The 26597-nt window shown below is 40.9% G+C and overlaps 1 protein-coding gene and 1 long non-coding RNA gene across 4 annotated transcripts in view; one reads left to right on the forward strand and one right to left on the reverse strand.

Moving 5' to 3' along the window:
• Positions 1–814: 814 nt before the first annotated feature.
• Positions 815–26597, reverse strand: part of ptpn6 (protein tyrosine phosphatase non-receptor type 6) — a 34580-nt gene continuing 8797 nt past the window's right edge. For all 3 annotated transcript variants that reach the window (XM_085471641.1, XM_085471642.1, XM_085471643.1), the window contains 13 exons: positions 26115–26309; positions 22668–22851; positions 21328–21444; positions 20921–21049; positions 19441–19537; positions 19247–19326; positions 18972–19118; positions 16832–16963; positions 16570–16724; positions 3241–3308; positions 2957–3108; positions 2594–2658; positions 815–1108 (listed from right to left, as the gene is read on the reverse strand). In XM_085471641.1, coding sequence (XP_085327767.1) covers positions 1012–1108; positions 2594–2658; positions 2957–3108; positions 3241–3308; positions 16570–16724; positions 16832–16963; positions 18972–19118; positions 19247–19326; positions 19441–19537; positions 20921–21049; positions 21328–21444; positions 22668–22851; positions 26115–26309 — 1618 coding nt within the window. In that variant the 3' untranslated portion in view covers positions 815–1011. The remainder of the gene's footprint in view (positions 1109–2593; positions 2659–2956; positions 3109–3240; positions 3309–16569; positions 16725–16831; positions 16964–18971; positions 19119–19246; positions 19327–19440; positions 19538–20920; positions 21050–21327; positions 21445–22667; positions 22852–26114; positions 26310–26597) is intronic.
• LOC146698822 (uncharacterized) lies at positions 7267–8526 on the forward strand. The gene is made up of 2 exons (XR_014922723.1): positions 7267–7658; positions 8131–8526. It is a non-coding gene; the product is annotated as an uncharacterized LOC146698822 (long non-coding RNA).

The following is a 26597-nucleotide window of genomic DNA, read 5'->3' on the forward strand; positions in this document are numbered from 1 at the left end:
AAACTGGGTAAATGTAAGAAAAAATGAAAATAGAAACTAAAACAATTTTTTGAACTCAAATAAATAATTTTAGAGAAAATATCCTTAGTTTTAGGATGTGCTAATTTAGTAAGATTTTCTATCATGACTGCATGACTGTGAGTCAAATGCTTTCAGTAAGTTATGTGATTTGTTGCAATGGCTGTGGGGATTTTCCTTAAAATAATACTTCAAAAGACTAAAAGTAACACTGAAATGAATAAAAACTCATTTAAAACAAAACATTTTCAAACAATAAGAAGGAAACTGAAACAAGCAAAGCCACTCTGACATTAAACTGAATTCAAAACAAAAATTAAAAACAAAACAAAAATAAAAACTAGAGTAGAAAATACAAATTCAATAACACCTGCTGTGGGCGAAACTTCCAGAGAGGCAGAAAAAGTCTGCTTAATGCTTCTAACTGAAAATGAATTTGATGAGTTTATAAATGGTCCAACCCAGAGAAGCTTTAGAAATTGAATAAATGCAAAATAAAATAAAAAATAAATAAAAACAAAAGAGAATTTTTATGGTTTCGTATAGTTTTGCTAAAACTGTGTGAGATTCATACTACTACTGCTCATGTTTCGCTAAAATTAAAACCTGACACCAGTTTTCTTTATGCAAACAGAAGTAAAGCGAAATTAAAAATGTTTTTCCCTCCTGAATGAAAACCAGTGCTGAATCCCTCCTGCTTGAACTGCAAACAGGGAGAAGCTCCCATCGGTGTTGCATGCCTTATAGCTTCTGATGTTTCATCTTGGAGAACAGACATAAATAAAGATGCAGCACAGAAAGTGTACACACAGCCCGCCTTTATTTTGAACAAACATCAGCCAAGCAATCATGTAGCATAGACGATGTCATCAAGTTATGCTGTTTTTCTGAACCTTCCTTTTATTTTGCGTAAGGCTTCAACAAATAGATTGCATTAACAAGGGTGTCTGCATAAATATAACATGACATACTTTGATAAAACCTCCCAGTCTTCTATCTCTTTTTCACGGAGCCACTCTTCTTGTCCGACTTTGACTTTTTCGCGTCTTTCTTTCCTTTTGACAGATTCTCGTAAACGTCCTCTTTGTTTCTGGAAAGAGCCGAAGAGAAAGCTGATTAGTGATTTCATCCTAGCCACCAAGACTGATTAAACACAGATCTGTGAGAAACGCATCAGAGAGAGTGGAGAGATTAATGAAGGTCACGCTGCATGAGAAACGTTTAAACAATCCATCACTCAAAGCTGCAGGCCATCTATTCAGCTCTCCAAGTGGGTCAAAGTTTACAGCGTTACAGTGAACCGGCCAATGTGTGTCTGCTTTCTCCTAATAATTAAGTTCATTAAAAGCCTCGTCCAGTATGAGCATCTCATAGTCCAGAGGTCACAACAGACAACAGGTAAACAATATGACTTCATTCATTCACACAGTGCAAAATGTAAAAAAAACATTTTTTACACTTTTTTACACCTACATCCATTAAAAGTCCTCTTTGCATTAAGTCATCATGATGGCTGAAAGCAGCTTTTAGCAGGATACTTGTGCTTCAAGCTCATAAAGCAGGATGTAGCAAATGTAGGATCCAGTGTTTTTGGAGTTTGACCAAGTGGCCAGTGCAGTAGAGCCAAAAAACTGCACTTTCTCAAACAGCCACTTGGGGCTGGTTTCTAAAGTGTTATGAGGGGCAAAAAGCTCAATGTGAGGCTTCAGAAGAGTGTCTGTGTCCATCTTTTATACACAACCTGTGTTTGACTAATAGTCAGATCAGCTGCTTTGATCTTTAATCGTTCCTTCTTAAACTTGTCTTTGGACTTAACGCTAAAGACCAAATCAGCTGAATTCTACTTTTATTTTCTCTTTACAGGTATTGAGGCGCGCTACTACATCTATGAATCATCTACGAAAAAACAAGATTGTGGAAAGTCTTTTATGGCTCCAGAGAGAGCTCTGAAACCGGCCTGAAAAAAACCCCAACAAATAAAAAGGTTAAAGGTCTACTGATGTCGACTGAAAACTAAACAAGTGTTTCTCTCATTAGTATTTTTACATTGCAGAGATTTTATCTCCATGAGGTTAGCACCTGTCCTTTTTTGCACTACCTACACAGGGAACTACACAATATTTAAATAATGAAATATTTGGGTCGAGCCCTGCCTATTTCTCGATTTCCTCTCTGTATCTTTTCTAACATAATAAAAAAAAAAAAAGGCCAAAATTGCCACAAAAAATCTTTCAAAAGTAAAATTCTTTCTAATTTCCTCTTGTACTGATGTCCCTTTATTAAATTAAAATGAATCAATCTGTTTTTCTAAGAATATTTAAACACATAAATCAGATTTTAATTGGTTAATTAATTGGTTTAACTGGTTTAAACTAGAGTACGAACTACTCGCCGATAGCTCCCCACGTTAATGAAACAAGACTGTAAATCAGTTCTTCCTCCAGAAACTGCAGACATGAACCCGAAGACGGATCGTGTTTTTAAACAAAAATAGGGTGGCAGTGTGAGATTTAGAGGAACAACGTGAGTGCATTCGGGACACTCGATTCACAATCACACACACAGAGTCACTCACTTTGACACCACTCTGCCCGCTGGTTGGTGTTTGATTTGGAGATTTCCATACTCGGTCTCGGTTTCCTGAGGAAGAGAGAGGCAAAGACGTTTCACAAGTGACTGAGAAAGAATTAGTCAAACAGGGAGTGAGGTCACGTTGCTGGATCAGTCTGCGTGGTCGACTGTTTTCGCGTCTTTGGGTCAACGTTCATCTTTCATGAGGGACTCTGATAACTTATCATTCTGCTGGCATTGAACTGCTCCGCTGTAGTGTTTAAATCAATGATGAAATGAGCCAACACTCATTCACAGCCTCTTTTCTATGTTTCCCAATTTTAAACTATATTTGAGCCACAGTGACTAGATTCTCTGCTCCTCTCACCATTGAGGCGGAGTCTTTGGCCTTGGCGATCTGTATGTACTCAGCCACAGCCAGGTAGATGAATTTGTACTGGGCCTCAGTCTGCACCATACCAGAGCGCTGCTCTCGCACCATCTGAATGTATTTCGCAATGTCAATATCAATGTCCAGACCTGCAATGAAAGGGAAGTGAAAAAAAGGAAGGCGGTGAACGGAGGCACAGCAACAAAGAGTAAAACACGTCGAATGGTTTCATTTTTACTTGACTGATTTATCAAGAACATATTTCTTTACTGTATTGTTACCTAAAGTATCAATGGTCTCGATGATCATGTCAATTACCACGATTGTGCCCGTTCGACCAATACCAGCACTGCAAAAATCACAAAAGAAGCAAAGTTAATCTCACCCACGGAGACAAACAGGTCAGAAATTTGGACCAGAAAAGAAAGCACAAATGGATTAATGATGCAAAGTCCATTAAGTGTTCTAGTAAGCGGCGATACTGAACCAACATGTGCAACAGTAAGATCTCTTCTAAGTGCAATACAAACATCAATAACAATGTGCTTTGAGAAGTACTTACCAACTTCCCAATTTCTTAGTCTGTCACTTTCATGTTTCAGATCATCAAACAGATTTTATTATTAGACAAAGACAACCCAAGTAAACACAAAATGCTGTTTTATTAAGTGGAAAAAAGAGATCCAAACCACCAAGCCCCTTTGTGAAAAACTAGTTTTGCCACCTTTGGCAGCAAAAACTGCAATCAAGCATTTGCAATAACTGTCAATGATTATTTCAGATCGCTGTGGAGGAATTTTGCCCCACTCTTCTCTAGAGAATTGTTTTAATTCAGCCACAGTGGAAGAGGTTTGAGCATGAAACAGTTGTTTAGGTTATGCCAAAGCGTCTTAATCCGATTTAAGTTCAGATTTTAACAAGGCCACTCCAAAACTATTGTTCCTTTCTTGCTTTCTTTTGTTTTTGAGACACTGAGAGGTGGACTTGTTGGTGTGTTTCCAATATTTGTAGTGCTGCATAACCTGACAGCGACTGAGCTTTAGGACACAAACTGATGGCCGGACACACTCTGCTTCAGGATTTTCTGGTAGAGAGCAGAATTCATGGTTCCATCAATTGCAGCAAGTCATGCAGGTCCATCACACTATCAGTACCATGTTTGACTGCTGATATGATGTTCTTTATATTAGTTGCTGTGTAAGTTTGTAACAGGATTCAGCTTTTGTCTCAGTCTGTCCACAGAATATTTCTCCGATTACATTTTCACACAGGCAGCACTGACCTAGAGGCAGTTACACTCACAGCTCAGTGAGATGCCAACAGGCTCGCATTACTCAATCAATACTGGTGCTTACCATGTGCAACACGTGCAACATTTATCATCTAATATCTGGCTTACATACAGCAAAACCCAATGCAAAGCTAAAATTGGTCATAAATCAAAGTAATGCACACCATAATAGTAGTGAACGCTGGGAAGGGACTGGCATAAGAGGACTAAAATCAATGCAAATCTATTCAGTAGTTATTGAGACGTTTCTCCAAGAACCACAAATGTCAGCCTCATGATGCTGCAAGAGAAAAACTCATCTTGTCACAGCACCATTAATGCCAATTATAAACTTCCCGACAAAAACAGGGCACAGATAGCTCAGTAGGTAGAGTGGTCGCTCCATGATGGGAAGGTCAGGGGCTTGAATCCACTTAACAGCTACCCTGAGGTACCCCTGAGCAAGGCGTCGTCCCTACACATTGCTCCCTGGGTGCTAGATTGGTGGCAGCCTGCTGCTTCACTGAGTGAATGGATTAAATGCAGAGAGAAATTTGTCCCCACAGGTAGGGCTGAACGATATATCGCATTTGCGATAATATCGCGACATGATCAAGTGCAATTTTCTAACCGCAAAGGCTGCGATTATACTCTGGACATGTCCAAATTCATGGGCTGCATCCTCCTGAGGCCGCATTTGTAGACCGATTACGTCACAGCGACGCGCCGATTCTACCATATGGATTCTACCATATCCCAGAATTCATAGCGCGGCCCAGCCAAACTCCAGTTTCCAGCAATGGCGGCCGCTACTAAGTTTTAAAATTACTCATACTAATCTTTCTGGGTCACAAAATAAACTTTTAACATATTTTCAGGCGAGAAAGTAGTTGTGTAAACATCAAATATCTGCTCGGTTTATCAAGATATCCCATATTTGCAAAAGTGCTTCGACGTTTTCAGAGGCGTCTGCTACCCACCAGCTCGACAGCTAGCCGGGAGCTCGAGGGTTACTGATGCGGCCGAGAACGGCACAACTCCCGGCACATCATTTTCAGATCACCGCGGAGTTTCGCTGCTCGGGTTAAACGTAATATATAAGTCACTTAGACAACCTAAAAATGTTATTGTTGGGCTTTTTTCAGTGTTTTGTTTGTTCGTGAGTAAATCGGTTTGGCTGAGATTAAAGTTATTAGATTAGATAAAATAAAACTTTATTAATCCCCCGGGTGGGTTCCTCCTTGGTTTTCACACAGCTGACTAAACGTCAAACAGAAAACTTATTAAACAGAAGTATGAGACAGTCGAGAATTTACACCAGTGTCTGGTTATATTTTAGATAGCAAGAAGCAGACGGCCGAGTTTATTAAACTCCACCGAGACAGCGGTGACGCTAATCAGAAGGCTAGACCGTCCAATTTCACGCCTTTTGTGTGTGTGTTTATACAATTGCTATTATGTTTGCACTTTATGTGTAATGTTACTGACTGCAGAGATCAGTAAGATGTGTGTATTTTTTATTTATTAGTTTTATTTATTTAATATTATTTTTTAATTGAATGACTGTCTAGTAGTTCACAGATGTCGAAAAACTGAGTGTGGTAAAGCCACTGATTTTTTTTTATGTATATTTCTGCAATCTGCACATTGTACTGACTTTCATTTTAATGTTTACACCAGGGTTCCTTGTCAGCACTTTATGCTCAGATGTTTGTAAGCTAAAAATAAACTATTGTGTATGTTCAAATATACTGTTGTGATTGAAGAAGTTAAATAAAAATGTCAGTCATCAATTCATGCATCACCTCATGTCATCATAACAGAGGTCTGTCTTCCAGGAAAGAACAGTTTAAAATTAATGTAATATAGTATTGGCCATACTATATGATGTATTGCTTGTCTTTGTTTAATAATACAGAAGACAAAGACCTTAAAAAATAATCGCATATCGCATCGCAATCGCAATATTGGGGCAAAAAATCGCAATTAGATTATTTTCCATAATCGTTCAGCCCTACCCACAGGGATCAATAAAGTATACATTATTATTATGTTGTTTCTGAATCACTAGTCACAAATCTATATTTATTTCTCTCTAAAGAAAAAATACACATGCAACCATTTGTGAATATTTTTTAAGCCATTTTGTTTTTGCAGAGCCTCATGAGAATCATACAATTTTGATCCTGTTACTGGATTACTATATCCAGTGATCTGAACAAATGGCTCATTTGTGACTCATCCACGGCCCTGTGCAGGGGAAAGTGCACAGGATTTTACAACTAAACTTACACTTTTACTAGTTTGAAATATGTAAAACTACAAAAAAAACAAACAAACAAGTTGTTTCAAAAAAAAAGAAGAAAGGCCAGGATGAAGCTTTAAAACAAAATTAAAATCAAGTGTTAAAATCATTTGTTATTAATTATTAATCAGAAAAATATTTTCTAAATCAATAGGTTTGTCTAGGAAATGTCAGAAATGTGGACTTGATGCTATATTATTAGCTGATGAGATAGGCACTCCCAAATAACCAATCTGAGAGTAGGAGAGATTTTAAAAAATTAATTTAAAGTCTTTACTTGTTTTCATTTGAAAATATTCTATATTTATACATTATCAGGCAAAAATCTAAGTGAAGGAAACATCATGCTGTTGCATGCAGAGTCCTGTGTTGGGTAAAGTATTAAAGTCTTCATACTTCATTTTTTAAACATGTCTGTATCGTTCAAAAATGCTAACACGGGGATCACATAATCACTTGACCGACATCCAAAATCTCTTTAAGGAAGCACAAGCAGCCTCAGCATCTTTTAAATCACACTGGGAAAATTCCAGTAGGATAAACTGTCAGTAAACTTGAAGCCTTTTGTTTAGTTACTACTAATCTTAATCCAGAAAATGTGCTTGTTTTAATCTTAAACCTCTAAGTATTATCACCTAATTAAGGATTATGAAACCCAGCACTTTGCAAAAAAAAAAGAAAAGAAACAGTGTTGCTTTGATATGTCTACTGTATTTAAAATGCAGATGTAGCCCAGTGGCAAACAGATGGAATTAGAGACTGTTTATTGTAATTATTATTAAAGGTGTTTTATTTTGTTCAGTTAAAAGCACTCATGATTGGAGAGAGACTCTAAAGAAAAAATCCAAATTATTTTGTATGGAATTGCATTATTTGTGTTATTTATTTATTTATTTTGTTTCTCAAAGGTTATTTTTTTGACCTGGATACAAATGCAGTCCAACCAATGGGATTGTTTGTCCCGCCTTGTTTTTCATGTTTGGTTGCGCTGCTAAGGCTGCTTAGACCACACGCGCCATAGCAGTACCTGTGGGGAAAACGTGGTAGCTGTTGGTGTCTGCTTGATTAGCCGCCAGATTTGGATAGCCGAAGCTAGTTTTATGAATACGAAGTGCTTTGCACTGGTGAGTAACGAAACTGTTATAGCCGCTGATCGGCATCCTGAAATGTTAATGTTGTTCGCTTCAAAAAACAAACGCTAATGGTGACGGTACTATGCAAGTAGCTAGCGAGTGTGCTAAACGCTCACTCCTGTTGTTAAGCGTTAGTTGAGAACTTATTAGCTGTTGTTAGGTTAAGGAAAAAACAGTATGTCTATCTGTTGTATTGAAATGTTTTATTGTGTTACTTTTATTCATCACTGTTGTTACTTGACCGTGAGCAGAGTATATTGAGTTTGCTGCTTTTAATGAGCAGTGTGAATTGCTTTAATGATTGGTGATAGCTACATTGCCATGTAATGAAAACGTTTAGAATTTGATTAGTTGTACAACATTAGAAATTGAAACACATTTTGTTCATGATTTATACTTTAAACAGAAGTGTTAGTTAAGTGTGAACCGTGTTCATTTGAAGTAATTCTGACCTCACTCTTAGGTCAGGTTTTTTGAGTTGGAGAAAGGAGCCGAGACTCCTCGGAGAACATTGGATTACAGACTTTGTGGAAATCCGCAGAAGAGGAATAATTTTCCATTGCAATGGATGGCGAGCCACAGCCCATTTGGAATTGAATCTTGAAGTCTGGTTGCCTGAACTGTGGTAGGACAAAACAGTGCAAACCATACATCGATCGTGGACTGAACTCACACCAATAACTCACCAGATCACCAAACAGGCCTGATCTGGATCCTATTGACACTTTAAAAGACCCGGGTCTAACATTCTTTTCTTTTTTTATTTTGGGTATCTGTGCGCGCACACACAATTTTGGTTGTTATTGTAAAGGCAATACAGTGCACAAATTTCAAATACAGTTGAACTATTGCTTCATCATTTGCAGTTGTGTTTTCATTGTGGTTACCCATCCTCTGGGCTCCTGTCGTTCCTGAAATCTTCTGATTTGCCCATTGTTTATATATTTTGTTACATACTGGTTACAGTGTAAAAGTGGCGAGCCAGCCAGGAGCCTTGAATTAATGGGTGACGATAGTGAAGCATATTTTGTGTGATTGAGCTTTTGGTAAGACCGTCTGTCGCACCAAAAGATGGATTTTGTTGAAAAATTAGGTATTAAGGTCCCAAATGCTGTCATAGTGCGTGGGGTAACAGGATCAGAAAAGGATGAAGAGATTTTTGAGTTCTTAAAGCAGTACGGCTCTATTAGTAGGGTCCTCACCATTGATGATCAAGTATCTGAATTCAACAAGGATCAGATAGTGGAGTATAACTCAGGAGTAGCAGTGCAAACATTAGGACCCTTGTTGCCCTATGTCCACCCCTCAGCTGCCAATCCTGATGTAGTATTTTCTGTACATGCTTTGACAGATGTTTATTCCCAGAGAGTTGGGGGGAGTGTCACAGATACTTACCTGAGTGAATTGCGAGGAATAGCCAAGCTAAGTGGGAAAGATTTTGAAGAGGTACTGAGAGAGGTGATGACAAAAATTGAAAAGTCTGTGGGTGTCGCCGAAGAAAGTGTTGCACTCAGTACTGAGGTTGAAATAGAGGAAGTTGATCATACTGACAGGCCCAGCCAGACCCCTGCTACTTTTATTGAATCAGCTGGTATTTCAGTCTGTCCTAAGCTTGGCCACGCTGATGATGAATATCGCACACCGACTTTAAGCTCTGGAACCAAGAGATCCCTGACTCTAAATCCTGGTGAGCTTAACCCACCAGACGTACAGAGAATTGTGGTTGAACACATTGTAAAGAGTGATGATAAGATGTCACGTACCCATTCCACCTTGAGACTGAGAGCTTTTTCTGGGAAGATTCCCCGGCCATATAATGAAGCTGATTATGATACTTGGCGCTCTCATGTTGATTTAATGATGGAGGACACTTCTGTTTCTGACTTGGAGAAGACTCATAAAATTCTCGAGAGCCTCCTCATTCCTGCTTCAGATGTAGTTCGACATCTTGGACCTGAAGCGCCACCATCTACCTACCTGCAATTATTGGAATCTGCCTTTGGCACAGTTGAGGATGGGGAGGAATTGTTGGTGAGGTTCATGAACACGTTGCAAGATCCTGGAGAAAAACCCTCAGCTTACCTGCATCGCCTGCAGGTGGCATTGAACCGTACTGTACGCAGGGGAGGTGTACAGCCACAAGAGGTCGACAAACACCTCCTGAAACAATTTTACAGGGGTTGTTGGAATCATGACTTGCTTGCTGTCTTGCAGCTAGAACTTAAGGATCGACAACCCCCATCACTCGCTGAGCTTTTGTTGCTGCTGCGTACTGCAGAAAATAGGCAAGAAACAAAAACTAGTAGAATGAAACGGCACCTTGGTACTACCAAACCTAAGGTTGTCTCCCATAGACAGAGTGTTCAGGAAACAAGCGAAACACAAGCTGAATCTGAATCAAGTGACCTAAGTAAGTTAAAGAAGCAAGTTGCTGACTTGAAGAGTCAATTGACAGCACTCATGAAACAAAGAAAACCCACTGCTTCTAAGAAAGAACACATGCAGAAAGATGAAACTAAAAAACCTGACCATGCAAAGACTGAACCAGGGCCCCCTCCACACAGCGCTTTAACTGTAAAGCCAAAACCGTGGTACTGTTTCCGTTGTGGGGAGGATGGTCATATTGTGGCCACCTGTGAGTCAGATCCAAATCCTGCCCTGGTAGCTGCTAAAAGAAAGGAACTGAGAATCCGTCAGCAGTTATGGGAAAGCCAACACCGAAACACACCTTCGTTAAACTGAATTCAGTCCCTGTCGTGGGACAGATGGGGACTGCAACGGGTCAAACACGTCCCGCTGATAAGAGGCCTAAAGTGACCACTAAGAAGGGTGCCATGTTAACATTGAATGCTGAGCGTGGTAATTTCAAATTACCCAAAGGTTTAATAGGGGCGAAAACTACAGCACAGGTTCAAATAGAGGGCAATTGTGTTAGCTGCTTAATGGATACAGGCTCTCAAGTCACCACTGTTCCCCAGTCGTTTTACAATCAGAACCTGTCACAACATGAGATCCGGCCTCTCTTTGAGCTTTTGGAGGTTGAAGGAGCCAATGGCCAATCTGTGCCTTATCTAGGCTACATTGAGATTAGTGTTGTATTCCCCAAAGAGTTTTTAGGTGCTGAGGTTGAAGTCCCCACACTAGCATTGGTGGTTCCAGATGTTCGTACAGTCCCCCAGCCACTAGTTTTGATAGGTACTAACACACTAGATCTACTTTACGAACTCCATCGTGATACCTGTCCTGAAGAGTATGAACCATCACAATATGGTTACAAAGCAGTGCTAAAGATTTTGGGGCTGCGACACAGGCAGTGCAAGGATAACCGCCTTGGTCTGGTCACCTCGCTCGGAAAAGACCCCCAGCTAGTTCCAGCAGGACAAACCGTAGTGTTAGAGGGGTTCATTGATGTAAACAGTCATACCACTGAGAAATCTGTCCTTTTAGAACATCCCTCCTTGTCAGCACTGCCAGGTGGGGTGTTAGTTAAACCTTGCCTCATTGACTTGCCCCAGAAAGCGCCATATAAAGTGCCAGTCGTAATGACTAATGAGCTGGATCATGATGTTGTTATTCCCCAGAAGTGTGTGATTGGGGAAATCAGTGCATTTCATCGTGTTCTCTCACATGAGCATTGTGTGGTGACACCAGATTCTAGCACCAAGCAGAAGCTAGGCCTCAACTTCAACTTCGAGGACTCACCCATAAGTGCTGAGTGGAGAGAGAGAGTAACACAAAAACTTGCCAATATGCCGGAGGTCTTCGCGCAAAATGACATTGACTTTGGGAGAACTAATCAGGTAAAACACCAAATCAAGCTATCTGATGAGACTCCATTTAAGCACAGGGCACGCCCCATACACCCAAATGATCTGGAAGCTGTCCGAAAGCACTTGCTAGAACTTCAACAGGCAGGTGTGATCAGGGAGTCCACATCACCCTTCTCTTCTCCCATAGTGGTGGTGAGGAAGAAGAATGGGGATGTGCGTCTCTGTGTTGATTACAGGAAGCTCAATCTGCAAACAGTGAAGGATGCTTATGCACTCCCAAACTTGGAGGAGACTTTCTCCACGCTGACTGGTTCCCAGTGGTTTTCTGTCCTCGACTTAAAATCTGGTTACTACCAGATTGAGGTTGAAGAGGCTGACAAACCGAAGACAGCTTTCGTTTGTCCCATTGGATTTTGGGAGTTTAACCGTATGCCGCAGGGCATTACGAACGCTCCAAGCACATTTCAGCGTCTCATGGAGAAATGCATGGGGGATATGAACCTGAAGGAGGTTCTTGTCTTCCTTGATGACATCATTGTTTTCTCTAAAACGCTGGAAGAACATGAGACCCGACTGATCAAAGTTCTCAACCGTCTGAAAGAGTACGGGTTGAAATTATCCCCTGAGAAATGTAAATTTTTTCAGACATCAGTGAGGTACTTGGGACATGTTGTGTCTCGTAATGGGGTGGAGACTGACCCTGAAAAAGTGAAGGCTCTGCAAACTTGGCCAGTGCCTACTGATCTGAAAGAACTGAGGTCTTTTCTTGGTTTTGCAGGGTATTACAGACGCTTCATTAAAAGCTATTCTAACCTAGTGAAGCCCCTCACCAATCTGACCTCAGGTTACCCACCCCTTCGCAAAGGTACCAAGCCCAAAGCTAACACTCCTCAGTATCATGATCCGAAAAAACCCTTTGGTGAGCGATGGACTCCAGAGTGTGAACAAGCTTTCCGAGCGATCATTGAAAAGCTAACTACTGCTCCGATCTTGGGTTTTGCTGACCCCAAGTTGCCCTACACTCTCCATACGGATGCCAGCACTATGGGGTTGGGTGCTGCTTTGTATCAGGAGCAGGAGGGGCAGATGAGAGTAATAGCATATGCTAGCCGAGGTTTGTCCAAGAGTGAGTCTCGCTACCCTGCCCACAAACTAGAGTTTTTAGCTCTAAAGTGGGCCGTTACAGAAAAATTTTCTGATTACCTCTATGGTAGCCAATTCATGGTTGTAACTGACAGCAATCCCTTAACATATGTTCTGTCTACAGCCAAGTTGGATGCAATGAGCTATCGTTGGCTAGCAGCACTCTCCACGTTTAACTTCCAGCTTCAGTACAGAGCTGGAAAGTTAAATTCTGATGCAGACGGTCTTTCAAGACGACCACATGGAGAACTGCTCAATGACACCGTTTCACAAAAAGAGCAGGAACGTATACAGCGGTTCACTGAAACACATCTGTCTGGTCAAGGAGTCACTCTTGGCCCAGACGTGGTCCCAGCTATCTGTGAGAGGCACCTCATTGGCTGTAGCCCAAGTGAAAACAAAGAGATGGATTGTGCTTTCACCCTGGTAGACTCTTTGGCCATGTCTGTATCTGCTATACCAGATGAGTTTGTGAATGAAGATCAGTGTGGTGGGTTACCAGTTATTCCCCATATGCCAGTAGAGCAGCTAAGGGCAGAACAACGAGCTGACCCGTGTTTGAGGGAAATTATAGCTCAACTCGAGACTGGGGACAAGGTTCCACCCACCGTTAGAAAGCAACTGCCCGATATTCCCTTACTAATCAGGGAATTCAGTCGCCTTGAGCTACACAATCAAATACTGTACCGAACACGACAAGATGGAGGTTGTGTAACCTGGCAACTTGTTCTTCCAGAGCAGTTTCGAGACACAGTCCTCCATAGCCTCCATGATGATATGGGCCACTTAGGGATTGAACGCACTCTCGACCTGGTGAGAACAAGGTTTTACTGGCCAAGGATGGCTGCAGATGTTGAGAAAAAGGTTAAAACCTGTGATCGCTGTGTTCTGAGAAAATCCCTTCCTGAAAAAGCTGCTCCTTTGGTCACCATAAAGTCCACCAGACCTCTTGAGCTTGTTTGTATGGACTTTTTGTCCATTGAGCCTGATAGGAGCAATATTAAGGACGTCCTCGTACTTACAGACCACTTTACTAAGTATGCCATTGCCGTCCCAACTCACAATCAGAAAGCTCAAACAGTTGCCAAGTGCCTGTGGGATAATTTCATTGTCCATTACGGCATTCCTGAACGTTTGCATAGTGACCAAGGGCCCGACTTTGAGTCACACATCATCAAAGAACTATGCAACATCCTGGGTGTTCACAAGATTCGTACTACGCCCTACCATCCTAGGGGAAACCCTGTAGAGCGTTTTAATAGGACGCTGTTGAGCATGCTTGGCACATTGGAAAACAAGGACAAATCACAGTGGCATAGCTTTGTGAAACCATTGGTTCATGCGTACAATTGTACAAAGAACGACGTTACAGGGTACTCACCTTATGAATTAATGTATGGCCGTAAACCCAGATTGCCCATTGACCTGGCTTTTGGTCTTCCCCTCAGAGACGACGGCTACAAGTCACATTCGCAATATGTGCAAAGTTTGAAGTCACGTCTGGAAGAGAGTTACAGGATCGCGGCACAAAACGCAGCAAAAATTGCTGACAAGAATAAGACCAGATTTGACTTGCGTGTAACCGCTTCTAAATTGGAAGGAGGAGACAGAGTTTTAGTGCGTGCTGTACGCCTAAGAGGGAAACATAAGCTTGCTGATAAGTGGGAGTCAGATGTTTATGTGGTGGTAAAGCAGGCGGGAGATCTCCCAGTTTACACAATAAAACCTGAGAACAGAGACGCTCCTTGGCGAACTGTCCATCGAGATCTCCTACTCCCTTGTGGTTTTGTCACACCCACTAAGGAGAAGCCTGTTATGACAAACTCCACACGCAAGCCTGTAACACGGCAATCAGCTAAACAGTATGATGAGACTGAACCTTCTGAGACAGAGGAGGATACCGTTTGGTTTCGTGAGAGGCGTCCCAGAGAAACCATTCGATTCACCACATTGTACGAGATTCCAAAATCATCCCCTGACACCGATGATGGTGAGGCAGCACAGATAAATTTAACTGAAGACTGCTTAGCTGTTAATGATACGGTAGTCAGAGAAGACTTGTCTCATGGAAATGCAGAAATCATTTTGGAGGATACTGCCTTGGATGCCGTGAGTGAAAAACGCTCAGCTGCTGATGTACCTGGAAGTGGAAATGACTTAGCAGACACATCCACCTTTCAGGGAGATGTTCTTCTAAGCAGAGAAGACTCTGACAGTGAGCCTGAGGCCTTTAACAAAGAAGATTCACAACAGAGCGTGGAAGGTGATAAAACGGACACTCTTCGACGTTCAGTGAGGAATAGAGGTCCGCCAGAAAGACTGCAGTACACCCAGTTGGGTAATCCACTGATATCTATTGTGCAATCCTTATTCCAAGGCTTGAGCTTAGCTTTTACTGATGCTTTGCAAGAGAGTAAGGAGGTTGGAACTTACCAGGAGCCACTCTCTCAAGTGGTGAGGTCACAGCCATCTCCCATGCAAAGGGACTTGCATGAATTTAGGAGGGGAGAGTGTAGCCCAGTGGCAAACAGATGGAATTAGAGACTGTTTATTGTAATTATTATTAAAGGTGTTTTATTTTGTTCAGTTAAAAGCACTCATGATTGGAGAGAGACTCTAAAGAAAAAATCCAAATTATTTTGTATGGAATTGCATTATTTGTGTTATTTATTTATTTATTTTGTTTCTCAAAGGTTATTTTTTTGACCTGGATACAAATGCAGTCCAACCAATGGGATTGTTTGTCCCGCCTTGTTTTTCATGTTTGGTTGCGCTGCTAAGGCTGCTTAGACCACACGCGCCATAGCAGTACCTGTGGGGAAAACGTGGTAGCTGTTGAAACAGCGAAGCTGTTGGTGTCTGCTTGATTAGCCGCCAGATTTGGATAGCCGAAGCTAGTTTTATGAATACGAAGTGCTTTGCACTGGTGAGTAACGAAACTGTTATAGCCGCTGATCGGCATCCTGAAATGTTAATGTTGTTCGCTTCAAAAAACAAACGCTAATGGTGACGGTACTATGCAAGTAGCTAGCGAGTGTGCTAAACGCTCACTCCTGTTGTTAAGCGTTAGTTGAGAACTTATTAGCTGTTGTTAGGTTAAGGAAAAAACAGTATGTCTATCTGTTGTATTGAAATGTTTTATTGTGTTACTTTTATTCATCACTGTTGTTACTTGACCGTGAGCAGAGTATATTGAGTTTGCTGCTTTTAATGAGCAGTGTGAATTGCTTTAATGATTGGTGATAGCTACATTGCCATGTAATGAAAACGTTTAGAATTTGATTAGTTGTACAACATTAGAAATTGAAACACATTTTGTTCATGATTTATACTTTAAACAGAAGTGTTAGTTAAGTGTGAACCGTGTTCATTTGAAGTAATTCTGACCTCACTCTTAGGTCAGGTTTTTTGAGTTGGAGAAAGGAGCCGAGACTCCTCGGAGAACATTGGATTACAGACTTTGTGGAAATCCGCAGAAGAGGAATAATTTTCCATTGCAATGGATGGCGAGCCACAGCCCATTTGGAATTGAATCTTGAAGTCTGGTTGCCTGAACTGTGGTAGGACAAAACAGTGCGAACCATACATCGATCGTGGACTGAACTCACACCAATAACTCACCAGATCACCAAACAGGCCTGATCTGGATCCTCTTGACACTTTAAAAGACCCGGGTCTAACATTCTTTTCTTTTTTTATTTTGGGTATCTGTGCGCGCACACACAATTTTGGTTGTTATTGTAAAGGCAATACAGTGCACAAATTTCAAATACAGTTGAACTATTGCTTCATCATTTGCAGTTGTGTTTTCATTGTGGTTACCCATCCTCTGGGCTCCTGTCGTTCCTGAAATCTTCTGATTTGCCCATTGTTTATATATTTTGTTACATACTGGTTACACAGATGTTTTCCACATCACTTGTTTAAAGTAGAAAGGATTTGAGAAGTGAAATATTCAGTGAAGAGTGTGGGTTGCAGCTGTTAGGTACCTGCAGTGGACGATCATGGGACCGGCGTTAGGAAATTCAGCCTGTTTAGAGTTCACTTGAGTGAGGAAGCCGAGGACACCGCTTGATTCCTGAGGGACGCCGTGATCTGGCCAGCTGAGGTACTGGTAGTGCCACACTTTGCGAACATGTTTTGGCTAAGAATGGGGGGGGGGGAACAAGAAAGGTCAAAACCTGGAGAAATCATTAGGTGTGCAGAGATGAGGAACCACAGTGAGGTGAGAGTTTGGTGTTTGTAGGTCACCTGGTCCAGGGGTGCGATCTCCAGGACTCGGATTTTATAATCACCAGCTTCCCTCTCTAGCTCGCAGCTCACCACGTAGCGGCCCACCTCCTTAGTTGAGTGGAGCTCAGGCCAGTATGGAACGCATTTATTCTGCACAAAAATGAAAAATAACTTCACCTTAAGCGTCACTTCAAAATCAACTAACATCTCAGGCTTTTTAAAAATCATGGTTGTCTTTCCAATTATAGTAATTTTTTTTTTCTGTGCTTCCACTTTTAACTTAAAAGCCATGCAGACAACTATTTAAAGTAGTTTCGCGCTGATCATTGTTTACCAGTCTTCTCTCGAAGGACAAACGAGGGTTACTTTAAGAGGGAAGTAGTCAGATGACGCATGCTTTTGAAGTGTTTTCACACATGAGCATAAATGGACCGTGTCGGGAGACGCAGGTCAGGGTGATGTATGAAGGTGGCTTTTCTCACACATAGCACACAACAGGAAATTGTTGGCTTCAGCCACTTTCTCACGCCCAAGATTTTTTTTTTTTTGGGGGGGGGGGGGGTAAGGGATAAAACATGGCGACCAATCACACTGTGAATTCACTCAGTAGGTTAAAGGCTTAAGATCAGGGCAGCATGGTAAGTGTGAAAACCACTTACAAATGTTGGATTTAAGTTGTCAGTCAGTTGTCTAGCACCTAACATGCACACAGCAGCTAATATGTGAGAGCTGGATAATCAGTGTATTTTACATCAAAAGCCACATACACATAATGTTAAGTGGCACAGACCAATGAAACTATTACCTCATACTATTAAAAATACCCTCCAAATTTGTCTCTTTTCTTTCAGCTTAATGATACACAATAATTAATTACTTGTAAATAATTGTTTGTTTTAGCTAATTACTTTGGGACATGATAGGCACAGATAAAAGTCCAAAATTTCTCCTTTATAATTTTCACATTACAATCACACTGAACTGTCTGGCCGCTCATTTCCGGCTCTTGGGCCTTATGTTTGACACCTCTACTATAGATCATCAGTTTTACAGGTTCCAGCCAACAACACGCAACAGGTGTGAAACACAAACAAGAATCAGCACACTATAAAAAACTGAAATAAATGTATTAGAGTATAATTAAATGTCTACCAGTCACTTTATTAGGTATATCTGTTCAAACACCTGTAACCCCAAATGCTTTGACCTGATAGGAAGGCAACAGATAAACCTCATAAAAACCTCATTACAACGCAGACATGAAGAAGGGCATCTCTGAATCTGTAACATGTTGAACTTTGAAACAGATGGGCTACAGCAGCAGAAGACCACACTGAGTGTTGCTTCTGTCAACTAAGATCAGGAAATTGAGGCTATGATTCACACACGCTCACCAAAATTAGACTGGAAGGCTGGAAAAACTTTGTTTGGTCTGATGAGTCTTAATTTTCTGCTGCATCATTTGGATTGTAGGGTCAGAATTTGATGTAAAAAAAAACAAACAAAAAACACGAATCCATGGATCCATCCTGCGTTTTCATCATCAATTCAGACTGATTGGTGGTATAACTGTGTGGGGGACATTTTCTTGTCACACTTTCGCCCCCTTAGTACCAATTCAGCATTCAGCACAAGCTACCTGAGTATTGCTACTGAACATGTCCATCCCTTGACCAGAGTGCAGTGTTCTCAAACTAGTTTCCTAAGATGACAGTAAGCTCTCGGTACTCCAATGGCCTCCACAGTGCTCCGCGTAGAGCACATTTGGGATACAATGGGACAGGAGATTCACATAATGCAGACAAATCTGCAGCAACTGTGTGATGCTTTCATGCCAATGTGGATCAAAATGTCTGAGGATCTAGCACCAATCTATGAAATGAAGACTTAAGGCCATTTTGAAGGCAAAACCCGATGCTCAAATTAAGCGTTTAAGGATGTCCTGATCAGCTCACAAATTCATTCAAAAAGCACAAAAAAAAACCCCTCAAAACAAAAATGTAAAAGTCCCTAATCTGCTTTTATTTTATTATATTAATTATTCTGATACTTTTCGATAGATTGGTAACATGTCCAGGGTGTACCCTGCCTCCAGCCCAACTGTGACCCTGTATTGGATAAGTGGAAAAAAAGGATGCATGGATGTTGCTATACTGACCCGTCCTTTCTCGACCTCTCTTGTTGTCATCACGATCACGCTGGTCCTCTCTTGCCATACCATCTGCCAGAAATCATTAACTGTTGTTGCTAGACACCCCTGAGTGGCAATGTAAACTTTCTGATCTTCGGATTCCTGCAGTTTGTTCTGCAAACACAGAGCGAATCAATGCACACTCGGAACCAAGAAAGACTTCAAAGCAACAAATATCACAGTTTTCTTCTGTGTCTTTGTCACGCTGTGTTTCTATGAGCTCAGTGGCTTTGGATTCTTACTTTCACATAGTTGCCGTTGATGTAATCTGAACCCACAACATTGGGATCACTGTCCTCCAAGATGACCCTGGTGTCATTGACTTGTGAGAGGAAAAAAAGTGGAAAGAAGTTCATTGAGAAACAGTGGGAAAGTTAGCTCTGTGTTGATTTCTTTAATTCAGAGAATAATAATGATAAAATAAAAATGCGCTCACATGGAAGTATGTTCTTGTATCTGTTTTTGCTCTTGTTTTCAGGTCTTTGGCCCTCATCTCTGCTCTTTTTCACCTTTGCCTCCAACTTTTGAAGAGCCTGGCAGGAGAGAGGATGACAGCGTGATGCCTGCTGTGACCTGTGCAGTATGCTCCATATACAAACCAACGCATGTTACAGTTTTATACTAACACGAAATGATAACAACAGCTGTTTTCACAGAAAAATGAGGTCAGCAGAAGGCCTGAACATGTCCTTTCTCACATGTAGCATACAAAAGGACATGTTAATCTAGCCTAGGCTACACCCACTTTGTCAATAATAACCCATTAACTCATGTCCTGTACTGCAGTCCTGGACATGAGTTCATAAATGTATCTACAGGAATTAATGTTTGTCCATTTTTACATTTTTTTTGGATGACCCTTCCTCCCCAAAAGACACAAATCCATCTACGTATGGTGATCTTTATGCACCATCAGTCACATGACTGACATGGGCTGCTTACTAGAGTGACAGCATGCTACAAACAAATGTCTTTTTCCTTGCACAGACAGAAAAGGATTACTTGGAATGGGAATAGTTTTCTTTTCCTTTAGTTTCCCATGCGTACTTTGTCACTGGCCTCTTGCATGTTTATTACATTCTTAGTCATTTAAAAATGACTAAGGTTTTTCATACTACACCAATGTAATTAAGTCGTGGCTAAACAATTAACTGACAAAGGTTTCTGTTTTTTCACTATCTAACATAAAAAGTTTTGGGTTTCTAGTGAATTCACAATTAAAAACACGAAAATAGAACATTTTCTGTGAATTAACAAAAAAGTTCTGTTTTATAACTACAGGGACAGTCTGGACATGAGCTACTGCTTTTACACATTCATTTTATCATGTTCAAAAAATTAAATATACTGCTGAAACTGCAATGTTAAAATACCTCATGGATCAAAGTGGGCCGTGTGCGGTCCACGATGATTTCACCACTATAGGAGAAACTTGAAGGATAAGTTTAGTTCTCCAGAAAATCCTTTGAACTGATTTTTCGATTAAAATGTTCTTTTGTAAAAGAATTTCTGACTCTGGTTTTGGAAATTAGTTTACAATCTTTCCATTAAGTATTTACATTTTAATGAAATAATGAAATAAAGCCACGAGGGTTTAAATTTACTAATATTCTTTACCTGGTTTGACAAGTAAATCAACAGAAGTTCAAAATGAATCGATGAAAAGAAAAGAAACACTTAAATGTTCTGCTTGTGTGGTGATCAAAGCTGCAAATGAAGCTTTGAATGCCCCATATTTAGTGTATTCTCCAACCACAAGATGGTAGCATACTGCCTGTACAGTTGTTTAGGCCCCACAAGGAAGTAAAATACCAAAGCCTGATGGCAATTTCTGTTGGTTTATAAAATGCTGATGTGTGGTCTATTTTATGCTAATGCTTTGTGTGAAACAGCAATAAGTTTGGATTAAATCTTACGTCGAATTCCTCCCAGAAGCCCGCCTTGCTCTTCTCTCCCTCGCCATCCTGCTGCTTCTGTGTGGTCTGGTCCAGCTGTTTCACTCTGCTGTCAATATCTGCTGCGTTCACTCTAGTGGAATAATACGGCTGAGGGAGGGAAGGAAAATTTTATATTAGAGATTAAAGGAAATAAGAAGCCAATGAGCGCGTTACACATCGTCATAATTAAGACAAACGCAAACAAGTGAGTAATGTTTCCTATCTGTGGGCTGTGCTGCTCGTCTTTTAAAATAATTTACAAAGAAGACATCCTGCCCTCGTTTTATAAGATTCAAACATGGTTTCATGTGACATTTACCTCAGACATCACTCACACTTTTAGAGTTTCTGGTCTATTGACATAATTTGTCTATAGTTTATCTCACCTGTTTGAGGTAAACCCAGTTTCCAGAGATCTCCTCAATGCCTTTGCGTTTGTAGTGCTCCACCAAGTCTGTCAGCGTGTCAAACATGTCTGAGCCTCCGATGGTATACCTGTCACTCTGCACACACCAATCATGTCAACGACAACAACAACAAAAAAAGTTTCAAAGACGGCCAAGTGAAAACCCACAATTAAAGACAAAGCAAAATTGGAGTTCAGTCAGACAACCCGAGCTTAAAATGTTTAGAGTTTAACATCTAGGCTCCAAACTCTTTCATATTTCAAATATGACACATAAAGTTATGTGTCATAAATATAACACATAAATTGGGAAGTGATGAGTAGCTATTGCCCCGAAACCTGCAGGTGGATCCTGGGGCAGTGTTTGACATGTCAAAGGGAGACATGGGAAATTCTGCAGAAATTCTGTGAATAGGTCACCAAATTGAGATGGCCTGTATGGTACAAGACGGTATAAGAGTGTAGAATAGGTGTGTATTAAGGAGCATACACGATTCAATCCAAAGTAAATAAGAAAGGTTTTGGTACAAAAGAGCTGTCAGAGAGCATCCCTCTGTGACATGCACATGCAAACAATATTCAAAGCATGTCTACAAAAATGCGTCAATGCTAGACTGCCCAAAATTCTCAGTTTTACAGTTGCTACAAAGCCGATTTCCTCAGGCAGCGAGCAACCTTCTGCAGCAGCCGACGATTCAGAGCAGTGTGGCCGGCAAACTCGCCTGATCTCTGCCACGTGCTTGTGAAAAGCCCCTTTGTGACCCCACCACTAATCTTATATTAATCTTGTTAACCCCAGCAGTGCACAAAACATGTAACCAATTTAAATGCAGGCCGAGGAGTGTTTTCTGTGAGGTGTGCCGTGGTTAAAAATAACATGCAAAGGCCCTGATAGTGACCAATGGCGGAAAGACACAATCTATGAAAATGAGTCGGCCATGTGAGACGTTTTTGTGAGTATCATTGGCAGTTGTTTGCTGTGGCTGTGTAAACAAAGACTGATATCAGGATAAGGTTGGGTTTCATCTGTTTGTCTATTTCCACTAAAACATGACACTGCTTTTTTTTTTTTTTTTTTATTTCATCAGTAGCTGAAGTATGAGAAAAAAGTCTTTTATTACATAAGAAGGGGAAATGAGACCTAAAACCTTTTTTCAACGTGAGTTGCACATATACGGGAATGTCCCTCAGTATTTTTGTGATGGGACGCAGTTTCAAGGTCTCTTGTTTCTGTACGTTTACACTAAGACAGTGATAAAGAAAAACAATACCCTGGTTTCATGCATTCGTATTTGCCACTGAAACATGCATGGCACCCACCTGGCACATTATCTTTATGTGCGAGACCCTCTTTCCTCCGCTTTTGCTGATCTCGTCCGTCAGAACAGAGAGGACAAAGTCTCCAGGTTTGGACAGCGACTCTCTGACCAGGAAGGTCCCTGGCTCGTCTTTCACAGAGAGCAGCTTCTCGGCGTTGGGCCCTGACAGGTGACCGTGGTACCACCTGAGACACATGCACACTTGTTTAATATTAAAATGGCAACTTGTGTCTCCTGCAGATTTTTGGCTTGTGAGCACTGCAAGATAACTTTGACATTTTAGACACAAAAATAAAAAACAAAAAAAACCTCCTTCTTACTGCTTTCTACACGTGAGCTAAGAACCGGTAGCGCCATGGGTGCTGCATTAAAGGCATTCAAGCCTGAGCGGTTGTCAGAGAGACACTGATGTGGTTCACTGGGCTGTTATGCGTACCGTACAGTAAAATAGAAATAGAAAGCCACAACAGAATCGGGAGAATTAGAGGAGTTATAAACAGCGAGAGAAAATACACAGATGTTGCCGTTATAGAGCAGGTCAAGTGTATTTTTATGTCCAACACTTACTTCGTGTGTGTGTGTGTGTGTGTGTGTGTGTGTGTGTGTGTGTGTGTGTGTGTGTGTGTGTGTGTGTGTGTGTGTGTGTGTCAGTGCATGCTCAGTCAGGCTGGGCTGTGACTTAATTTTAGGCACAGTTCTCGATTTCTTCGTCTAAACTTCCTGCATTGCGGTCGGAAAATTTCTGATGACAGATTTCGTGGCTGAAGAGGACAAAGTATTTATAGACTCCCCCCGGTTTATCATCCACAGATAAGTACGCTATGTTTTTTTTTTCTTCTTTTTTTGTGTGTTGCAAGTAGTTTTTGCATGCTTTTAATAATTCCCTTCTTTCTTTTTTTCAAGATTTACTTCTTTGCCAAATCACACAGCATGCTTTGACAAAGAAAAATAAATAGAGACTGCACCTGGTGATTTTTATTTAAGGCAGTGTGCAAGAAAAACAGCAAAGACAGAAAAAAAGAGGTCGTTTTGGCTCCGTTTTACAGACGCTGTGCAGCAGAAAACAGCAGCTGTGCGTGTGAGTGGTCAAAATTTTTTTTAGCACAGTTTAAATATGCATGTGTTGTGTGAGGTTGAACATGATAATTGTCCTCAGAGCACTTTTGTCCTTTTTCTAGGAAGCGTTAAGCTTCTAGGTAAATAGGAACTCTCATATAAAGAGGACTGCATCACAATGCAACCTGGTGAGGTAACTGTGCTCTGCAAAGAGCCGAGAGAGAGTTCGGGTTAGATGAGGAAGATAGCAAGTGAGTGAGCAAGAACATGATGGAGTGTGCAATAGAGGAAGGCAAAGCAGGGTCTGGCCATTGCTTTCAAAAGTGTCAAAACTTAAAGTTTCCAACCGCAGCAACAAAAGGGAAGTTAGACAACCGACAGAGAGAGAAGGACGGGGAGGGAGGGGGGGCACAGGGTAGAGCATCTAGTTTGGGTGAAACACACCATAATACACACATACAGAAAGCAGTGTCCTCCTTGAGTCATAAAAGGAGTCAAAGTGTACAACTTTACCACTACAAGTTGGACATTAACCCACTTTAAGCAGCCTAGAGTCGCACAATGTTTCCAGCTTGGAGGAATATACCGTCAATTAGCCGCCACCTCTAGCAGCAATGTCATAGCGTTCAAAAGCCTGCGCATATAAGCTCTAAGAATATATATATGCAAGCTTTCTGATGTTGTTTTTGTCAAACAATACATAGATTAAGATTTGGATGTGTATAGCAGAAGGGCAGATTGTCCTTTGATGTGAACGCAGACAAAGACGTTAGAAAATCTGTATCATCTGTGGCTATATTTAGCAGACACGTCAGACATCAGCAAGAATGAAATAACGGAAAAAAAGTGTTTTAGGAAGCAGCATGATAACTGCTACAAACTCTGCTACGCGACTAAAATTCCTGCATTTGAAAACACATTTTTAGGTTAAATTTAAAAGCGGTCGTTTTAGTGAAGAACTACTCCTGTTACAGCAATGACTGCAATGCTGATTTGTAACCAAACCACTCAAAACTCAAGCGTTAAAAGGCAGGCTCTTCCTTATGCAGCTTCTCGTAACAAGATCCTCTCCAAACGGTTCGAAATGATATCCTCTATGAGTTCATTCCATCCTAAATAAAAATAAAAATCTTTATTTACATAAACTGTTTCAAATTATTCGTTAATATTTCTCTCAAAAAAATGGCTTTCGTGGACGATAATTGCTGGTTATTTTTTCCACATTCACTTACTTAAACTGCTCTGTTCTGGGAACAAAGATAAACAATGCTTCCGGCACTGCTGCGTAAAGTACTGACAGAATCTCTCGGATACATGGGTGCAAAGGTTAAAAATAAATCTACGCTATCAGAAGAGTCAAAGTCTGATATCACTGCATATTTAAATTCATGCCAGATATTGATTTCCCTTCTTTTTTTTTCTCTCTTTTTTTTTTGGCACCTCTGATTAAAAATAGAAGTAATTTTAGAGGGAATTCTGGTTGACTTTGATCTATTTCTATTAAGAGGAAAAAATAAAACCAGTGTTGCAATAATCTATTTATATGCAACAAACACACCACCTGAATGTTTGATCATCACTGTGCGTGTGATGCATGTCCGGAGCTGGGTTAAAAGTGTTTTTAAATACTTCTGGAGGAAGTAAAATGTTAAGCCGAACTAAAAATCTGAGCTCAAGAGAAGCCCTAGGAGATGATGTTTTTGGAGTCGATCATGGGTGAATACCCCACTTAAAACAGTGTCATGCAGCATTTAAAGCAAAACACGCAGAATATTTGATCATATGTCAGGATTATGGATTATGAATAATCAGGGAGGAAGGATGAGGTAAAATTTTTTGAGTCTTCTTAGTTTTTTGGGGCCCAAAGCCATATCCGATTGTTTTGAGGGAGCTACATTTTTTATATGTAACCTGTGGGGGTTTCTCTGAAGAAATACTTGAATTGCAAATAAAGTTTCCACCTGGAAAAGAATACATGCTGCTCGTATGTAATCCACAAGCTGCGGCAGGGGAGACTGGCGTAGGAATAAAGTCTCGACAGCTCGACAGCGTGGGCACTTGTTTTTACTGACTCATACGGTAAAAGAAAAGTTGCTATTACATATACATTTTTTTTAAAATTGGCCACAGATCAAAAGTGTTTCCCACAGAGGAAAAGATTAAAGCCGAAAGAAATATTGAAACAACAAATGATGCCTGTTATCCCAACTACAGAGGAAATATACCTGGTCACAGTTGACTATATTTGACTCAACCGCCTAACTAACCACTGTTTTAACTTAACCCGAAAGTGTAGGTGGAGCCAGCGCAGAGAGGCCGGTGACTGTGGGCCACATTAACCGGCTGGGGCTTGAACAGTGAACACAGAGCTGAGACGTAATGATGCACACACCTCTCTGTGGTGGGGTCGGAGCAGTTGAGGGGATATTTGAGCTCGATAACGGTGCCGTCCTTGTCCTGCAGGATGCCGTTCTCTGCCGTGTAGTAATCCACCAGCTCTGACAGCGTGGCAAACTTCTCACCGCCATATAAGTCATAGTAGTCTCCTGTATTTTGGATGCGGATGTGGGTCACCAGCTCACCCACCCTGAGAAGATAAGGCCACACCAACTAACCGTCAGTGTTTTCCTGGCATAAAACTTCCTGTTGACAGTGTGTAATAAAAATTGACCTGCACAACAAATTTTATGTCGTTTTTATCTGTCAAAAAAAAAAAAAGATCAAGGGCGCTCGGCCCACAAATTACTCAACCACAATCTCACAGAGCATTTCACAGATTCTGCAGCCAACAGTGCTGTATAGTACCTGTGTGTGTGTCAGTGCATGCTCAGTCAGGCTGGGCTGTGACTTCACTTTAACACATGGTGTATATATT

The sequence above is a fragment of the Copadichromis virginalis genome, linkage group LG11 (genome assembly GCF_057382275.1).
Source record: "Copadichromis virginalis isolate Kocher_CV1m ecotype Utaka linkage group LG11, C_Virginalis_male_GT1.1, whole genome shotgun sequence".
NCBI lineage: Eukaryota > Metazoa > Chordata > Actinopteri > Cichliformes > Cichlidae > Copadichromis > Copadichromis virginalis.